General features: G+C 50.4%; 1 protein-coding gene across 1 annotated transcript; it reads right to left on the reverse strand.

Annotated features, from left to right (window-relative positions):
• Positions 1 to 1,586: 1,586 nt before the first annotated feature.
• LOC137901192 (potassium voltage-gated channel subfamily V member 2-like) lies at positions 1,587 to 5,280 on the reverse strand. Its single transcript, XM_068745201.1, has 9 exons — positions 5,149 to 5,280; positions 4,540 to 4,677; positions 3,893 to 4,071; positions 3,515 to 3,686; positions 3,018 to 3,209; positions 2,618 to 2,872; positions 2,418 to 2,534; positions 2,214 to 2,339; positions 1,587 to 1,865 (listed from the first exon to the last, which is right to left on the reverse strand). The coding sequence occupies exons 1-9, from the start codon at positions 5,278 to 5,280 to the stop codon at positions 1,587 to 1,589; spliced, it is 1,590 nt and encodes a 529-aa protein (XP_068601302.1).
• Between the last annotated feature and the right edge of the window lie 2,825 nt (positions 5,281 to 8,105).

Genomic DNA, 8,105 nt, shown 5'->3' on the forward strand with positions numbered 1-8,105 from the left:
AAAACACATGTGGACTGGTTGGGCAAACTCCCATGCACCCTCAAGGACCCTGCCGAGGGTGTAGAGCTGGTCCACAGTTCCACGGCCAGGACGAAAACCACATTGCTCCTCCTGAATCCGAGGTTCGACTATCCGGCGGACCCTCCTCTCCAGTACCCCTGAATAGACCTTACCGGGGAGGCTGAGGAGTGTGATCCCTCTGTAGTTGGAACACACCCTCCGGTCCCCCTTCTTATAAAGAGGGACCACCACCCCGGTCTGCCAATCCAGAGGCACTGCCCCCGATGTCCATGCGATGTTGCAGAGTCGTGTCAACCATGACAGTCCTACAACATCCAGAGTGTCCTGAGACGCCGGATGGTGGTCCAGAACCTCTGCGAAGCCGTCCGGAAGTCGTTTTCCATGGCCTCACCGAACTCCTCCCATGCCCGGGTTGTTGCCTCAGCAACCGCGGTAGCTGCACTCCGCTTGGTCTGTCGGTACCTGTCAGCTGCCTCCGGAGTCCCACAGGCCAAAAGGGCCTGGTAGGACTCCTTCAGCTTGACGGCATCCCTCACCACCACGACAGGCACCGACCGCCTTACGGCCACAGCACCGATCGGCCGCTTCGACAATGGAGGCACGAAAGATGGTCCAGGAGGGGAGGGGAGGCTACCCTCTCGTTTATTGGGGTAAACTCCAACATACAGGCACTGAGCCGGGGGGCAATAAGTATTGCCACCCCTGCCCGGCGCCTCTCACCAGTGGCAACTCCAGAGTGGAAGAGAGTCCAACCCCTCTCAAGAAGGGTGGTTCCGGAGCCCTTGCTGTGTGTCGAGGTGAGGCCAACTATATCCAGTCGGAACTTCTCAACCTCGCACACCAGCTCAGGCTCCTTCCCCGCCAGAGAGGTGACGTTCCACGTCCCTGGAGCTAGTTTCTGGAGCCGAGGGTCGGACCGAGGTCGCCAAGCCCCGCCTTTGGCTGCCGCCCAGCTCACATGAATGTCAATCATTTGTGAAAAAAAAAAGGATTCTTCATCATAAATCAAATAAAAACGTGAGGAAGAAACTGCAAAATGCAAAAGTTTGAAATTGTAGGCTGGGGGAAAAATATTCAGTATAAAATATTGTGTTATTCAGAGAGAGGCCTGGAGACACACACACCTACACACACACACACACACGGCTTCCTGAGCACAAGACACAAAGGTTTATTATGAGTGTGATGAATCCTGCAGATTCCTGGATGAGCGGATGAAGGGCAGCGGGAGAGGAATGAAAATCAAGCGAGGTGGGCGGCGACTGGCGCCGATCCAACGCTCCCCGCCTGGAAGTGACGAGAAGATGAACGTTTGCGTCGTTTCCCTGGTAACAGACGAGTTTGCTTTAATGCATGGTTATAAAATGGTTTCTATATTACATAACGCTCAGATTTATGCTCCGTTTGTTTCTCTCTGAAAGCAGGCCCGTCTGGCGTGGGAAAGAACCGAACTTACAGGGAAACCCGTTTCCACTCCAAACTGTCCCTTTGGAAGACTCTGAAGCGACACGTTAAGGCCGTGCTGGCCCGGACAGGAAGCCCCACGCTCATGTCCGGGCCCTAGCTCAATGCATGCTGGGACGTCCTGGGCTGACGGCGTCCTCGCAGCACTCGGCTAATCTCTTGGCCGCCCTCCGTGCAAACTGCAGCTTCCCGCGCGCCTTGGAGACGGCGGTGTCCTCGTGGGACTTGAGCTTGCCGTAGTAGTCGGAGAACTTGTTGTAAAGGATGGAGATGGGCATGCCGTTGAGGATGACCCCGAAGGAGATGCAGGCGAAGGCGAAGAGGCGGCCCAGGTTGGTCTCGGGGAACATGTCGCCGTAGCCCACGGTGGAAATGCTCACCTGATGGACAGAGGACGTCTGTCTTTAGCCCTTTCAAGCCTGAAGCATGAAAACTTTAATTTTTGACAAATAAGGTCTTCATGGAACCTTCTGACAAATTTGTTAACCCACATTTTTATACAAGTGCACTAATTTATGCAACTTTTGCTAAATCCGGAACTTTATGTTCATGGAAAATGCAGACGCTTGAAGTAAAAGTCTCAAAATCCAGAAAGGCCAAGTGTATCAAATATGCTCCGTTTGGCTATAAAGGGTTAATAGCTTGTAGCTGAGGTGGAGGCGGAGTCAAAGCACAGCCTTCATGTCTGCTCTCTGCTCTGTATTTAGCGCCTCCGTGAGGGGACTCACCGCGGCCCACCACCAGGCGTGCGGGATGGAGGTGAAGTTGGTGTCGTAGACGTCGTGCTCCACGGTGTAGACCATGGCGGAAAACACGAAGACGCCCAGCCCGATGAAGAGCAGCAAGCAGCCCACCTGCAGGGAGCACCGCGTTTATGTTCGGTCCCGAGCCCCGCTCACCGGAGCGGGGAGCGGGGAGCGGCCGGCGCCGACCTGCTGGTAGCACTGCCTCAGCGTGAAGCCGAAGGCTCGGAGGCCCGTCGAGTGGCGGGCCAGCTTTAAGATCCTGAAGATCCGCATCAGACGCATGATCCTGAGAACCTGACCCACCTTCCGAAAGGGAAAATCACAGGAGAACCAATAAGAGGAGTCCTCTCATCCCGCCTCCACCGCCCTCGCCAGGCGTATTTTACCTTTCCCACACGAGCAACGGTTTCGATGTCTCCGGAGTACAGGTGCGTGTGCTCGCCCTCGAAGCGCTCCAGGATCATCTGCAGGTAGTGCGGCAGGATGGCGACCAGGTCGACGGTGTTCAGCACACTGCGCCCAAAGCACCTGAGGTCGGGGGTGGACGCCAGGCGCAGCAGGTACTCCAGCGTGAAGAAGGTGATGCAGAAGGTCTCCACGTACTCGCCGTAGAATCTGCCGCTGGGCTGGCCCGATGGCGTCTGGAGAGAACAATGATCCCGCCTCTCGCCGTTGGAACTGTGCCGCTGCTCGCCATTACAAAGGAGTGACTTTCTATGTGAACAGTTTAGCTGCATCACTGTCTCCCTGACCGATGGCGATGCTCTCACACACACACACACACACCTTGTACTGCATCTCCTCCACTGTGTTGAGCGTCATGGCAACCAGTGAAACCAGCACAAACATGGAGGAGGCGACGCCCATCAGTTTGGCAGGGACCGAGGAGAATGGCTTCTCCATGAGGTTCCAGATGGCCCTCCGTGCCGGCCCGAAGGCCATGCCGTGATAAACCGCCTCGTTCTCCTCCCTCTCCACCTGCATGATGTCACGACCACAGAACCGGATTACACTAATCAGATTATCATTCTAGAGATACCACAAATACATAAACAATTATTCAATCCAGAGCAAATCCATCAAGAAAAAACAAGCTGGGTCAACTTCAAAGGACCCGAAGAACCGAAAAGAAATGTCGGATGACAACCCAGAACCAGCGACCCAAACTAAGACAAAGATCCTCTCCATCACGGCGGCGCAGCAGTAATTCATAATGCAGGTCACGCAGACTCAGGGAGACCCCCCCCCCTCACACAGCAGCCCCCCCCCCCCCCTCATACGACCTCTGCCGTGAGCTGCCGCTGGATCTTCAGCTGCTCGTTCAGGTCGTCCTGCCTCTCCTCGAAGGAAATGCGGCAGCAGCGCCGACTGTTCTTGATCCTCACCCCCCAGTAGTTGATCTCCTCCAGGAAGTGGCGGGGACACAGCTCGTCTTTGATGCACAACACCCCCGTTCTAACGGAGAGCAGAGGAGAGCGGGTCTGAAGGCGCGCGCATCCAGGCCAGGACAAGGAAAGTCCGACTTCCTGTTTCTCAGGTTCTATTCTTTTACCTTTTCTTTATTATAATCTATTTGAGCAAAGACTGGAATAAACCTCAGTGGAAATAGAAATGCAACCCCCAGACCCTCACTGTGACTTGTTTTATCTCAGCTATTTGACCTGTAGAAGTTGAATATGTTGTGGAAGATTTTAGGGTCTCGGTCAAAGAAGAATTCGCTGCTTTGGACAATGTAGTCGTCACAGAGGTCCAGCTTCCTGCCGTGGTCCGTGGATGTCGCCAGCCGGCCGAGCCGGGTCTTTGGATACCTGGCGGCGAACCTGTAGGGCAAGCAGTACACCTGCAGAAGAGGAAGTCAGACAGGTAAGTGCTGAATCTCAAGCTGGGAGCACGAGAGGACTTTAAAAATGGCAGCTGCTGGAGAAAACACAGAACCCGGCCAGCCGAGGTTCTGGGTGCGGCAGCCTACAGTCACAGGTTTAAAGGAATTACCTGATTTATTGATGAAAACCTGAAACTCATAACCATAGAAACATCAGGAAACTGTCTACTGAGGAAATGAATATATTCTAAAGTGCAATCATTTCTATTTTATAATTTAAAGTGTAAAGAAACCCCGCCTGAACTGTTTGAGAGAATATTGGATCTAATTGGGAGGGGAATGAGCTGCTTGGCGGAGGTCTGCGCCCCCAGAAAGGGGGCGGAGGGAAGGAGGAAGATGAGGCGGGGGCTCCTGTGGATCAGGGGGCGAATGAGGGGGTTGGAACATGTCAGCTCGGGGTTAATGGTGGGCGGCGGGGACAGTTACCGTTCCTCCAACATTGATATTGAGACTGAGGTGTTTGGCCGGGGACAGCAAGAGACGGGATGGGGACCCGGGGACTCGATCCTCCTCCTCCTCGTCTTCGTATTCAGCGTAAAGGTCGTAGATGTCTCTGCATAGGTCCTTCACAAAGAAAAACAAACACGCCTCGAGGAAGAGGAGCAAAGAGAAACAGGAAGAAGTTCAAACGTCAGCCCGTGGAAGCTTCCGTAACCCGAGCTGCGGGCGACTTACGGCGACTTACGGCGACTTACGGCGACTTACGGCGACTTACGGCGACTTACGGCTCTACTCTTACAGCTTTTTAACCGAGAGCCTGCGTACATTTTTATGTATTCATTTTTAAATAACTCATAAACCAATATGCCAAAAATACTCTCTGAGCGCCGACTCCTCTGAAATGTGAATTTGTTGCTTTTCCGTTATAGTGAATGTAATATTTTAGTACTCTGAGGTAGTCATCAATTGGGAAAATACTTCTAACAGCCCTACAAGCATGTCGTACAGGACCTTTGGGAACCCCCCCACCCCCAACCCAAAATACAATCCTTCCGAATAAAGACGATAGGAGATAAAGAGAAAGGAACATCTGACCTGCATGGAGCTCCATGGCTTAACAAAGGTGAAGTCCAGATAGTCTGCCGGGTCTTTGACTGCTGGGCTCCGGCTGCCGGGCTTGTAGCTGGGGAACAGACTCCGGCTCCGGACCCTGAGGTGGGCCAGCATCGTCCCCGCTGGCAGCTCAAAGCTCAACCTGCACGGAGGAGGGACGGGACGCTCTGGAGCAGCCGCATGATTAAAGTTTAAATGCCGTGATCCTCTTACCCGTCTCGTGATCCGTCTCAGACCTTCACAGATCGGACATGATTATGTTTTCGTGAACGCAGCAAAATAACGTTTAACAGTTCTAACTGCCCTCCGCCCCCCCAGGACAGGATTGCTGCAGCAGCTGGAGGCAGATTCTGTGTCTTGGGGGTACATGCATGCAGTCACATCACCCAAGTACCCTCGACCTCTACCTTTGACTCCTGGTGAGCTGCAGAGATACGAGCCCCTGGGTGAACAGGCGCTAGCATAGGTGAAGCTAACCTTGGGATGTGCATGCTGTTGGAGTGTGTTTTACAGCTAGCATGCTAGCATGAGGGCCCAATCTGATCAGCAGAACTCCTTTAGTCAGGATAAGACGGATGAAACAAAGAGAAACTCAGAATGAGACGCTTGTTTTAGTTTTCATATCAATACGTTTAGTGTTAAATGAAGTTCGGGTCACATGGTTTAATTTTACATTCCACACCTCCAGTGGGAATCTCTGCCCTAATCCCAGGCAGCCGGACGGATGGAGGTTAATCAGGGATAATGAAAGGCGGAGCGGGACTCATTCCAAATTACACTAATCTTTCCTCTCACATCTCGACAGCAGGTTCACCCCTCATCTGGTAAATCCAGGTCGGGTCAGCCGTTCTGCACCGAGGTTCTGCATCCTGCTTCTCAATCAGGGCCACCACTCAAGGCTTCCAGCAGCGTGCTGGTTTTTGTTTCTAGACCGAGCGCCATCATGTTTAGGTGCATTCGGCTCGGGGGCGTCGTCACGTCTGCAGGTTCTGCACCTCCAAGAACTTCGTCTTGAAGATGGAGGGATCCTTCTCAGGTTACTTCTACCTTAATGTAGTACTAGAGCGACTACATTCTGAAGACCTTTACAGGTCAAAGGATCTTGCTGGAGATCATTCGCATAAATTAAACTATCATGTGACATTCTGCTTCTCAATGCCGGATCAGCACAACCATCTCCAGCTGTGATCGACCAGACCAGACCTTTGATTCATTCAGTACTATCTATTGATTTACTGATTTAAAAAGGACCCCCATTAGTTGATACCGGGGCATCAGCTAGTCTTCCTGGGGTCCGGGATTACATGTATCACGAAAGCACTATACCGTACATATACACAATACCTATACACACTACATATACACACAGAATATCATATCAGTCTACCTCAACAATTCAATTAATTCATGCATTCATCATCAAAACCATCTCCCAAAAGGGCATTGAGGAAACAGGACAAACATTTAATTGGTCATTACAGGACTATTGATCAGCCGTTAAGTAATTAATACTTTCTTAAGTTGTATTTGAATGAGGATGTGCAGAGCGATAGCACGATAGATGACTGTCTTTTTAGGGCGTCGGCCGTCTCCTGCTGTTCTCGTACGAGTCATTTGATGACTTGACTCTGCAAGAACTCAGGTTTACCAGAATAAATGCTGTTGCTGAAGAATGTAACTGTGTTTATCGCCAGTCCGTCCTCAAATGGTAACCATGGTAATTTACGATGCATGCTGTCTATGCTCGTTCTCGGAGGGCAATGTAGCACTAGCCTTGCTGCTCTGTTTTGGGCTGTTTGTAATTTCTTCAGAATACCTTTTGATGCAGATGACCAGACAGGTGAGCAATAGTCCAGGTGGCTTAAAATTAAACATTTAACAACTTGTCCTAGAACGTGTGCTGGAACAAAAGAAAGGCATTTTCTTGCCGTAGATATAGCAGATCCCATTCTCCTAACGATTGAGTCGATGTGCTCCACCCATGACAAATGACTATCTACTTTCAGTCCGAGTAATTTGACCTTGCCCACCTGCTGTATAGGTTTACCCTCCAAATGAAGATTCAAAGTTTGCATCGATAACTGTTTATATCTCGATCCAATAACAATGGACTTACTCTTTAAAATATTAAGCACCAACTTATTTTGTTTTATCCAATCATGAACTAATTCTAACTCTGAAGATAACACCTGGTTGAGTTCTAGGCACTCGTTTGCTGCATAATAAATTGTTGAATCGTCAGCATACATGTGCATACTTGCCTTATGCAAAACAGATGGCAAATCATTAGTAAAGATGGAATAAAGAGAGGTCCAAGGCAGCTGCCTTGTGGTACGCCACAATTCAACCCTTTCCTGGTTGACATACTACCATTATAATAAACCATTTGGGTTCTACATGAGATAGCTCTTCATAAATGTGATGGCACTAGATCTAAATCCATAGCATTGCAATTTATCGATTAAGAGCTCGTGATCAATGACATCAAATGCTGCGCTTAGATCTAGTAACTCGAGTTGTCGATCTCCTTTAGCCAGTCATCCGTCATTTGTGTCAGAGCAGAACGAGCAGAATAGTGGTGTCTGTAAGCGTGTTGACATCTGGTGTTCAAGCCGTTATTTTCTAAATCATCATGTATTTGTGAATGAACTATTCTCTCCATCAGTTTGCTGAGTACCGGGAGAATAGTGATGGGTCTGCTGTTTCGCCCAGTAAATGCTAATCTTGCATCTTTAGGCAGGGGAATCATTTTACCATCTTTCCAAATTCTGGGATATATACCTTCCTTTAGGCATTTATTTAATATATGACATGTAGGACTAGCAATGAAGTCAGCTGAGAGACAAAGCACCTTCCTGTCCAACAGGTCAGTGCCAACAGAGCCATGTTCTGGCAGGGCCTTCAATGGTTTCCTAACTTCACTCACTTCCACGCTCTTA

The sequence above is a fragment of the Brachionichthys hirsutus genome, chromosome 11, assembly GCF_040956055.1.
Source record: "Brachionichthys hirsutus isolate HB-005 chromosome 11, CSIRO-AGI_Bhir_v1, whole genome shotgun sequence".
NCBI lineage: Eukaryota > Metazoa > Chordata > Actinopteri > Lophiiformes > Brachionichthyidae > Brachionichthys > Brachionichthys hirsutus.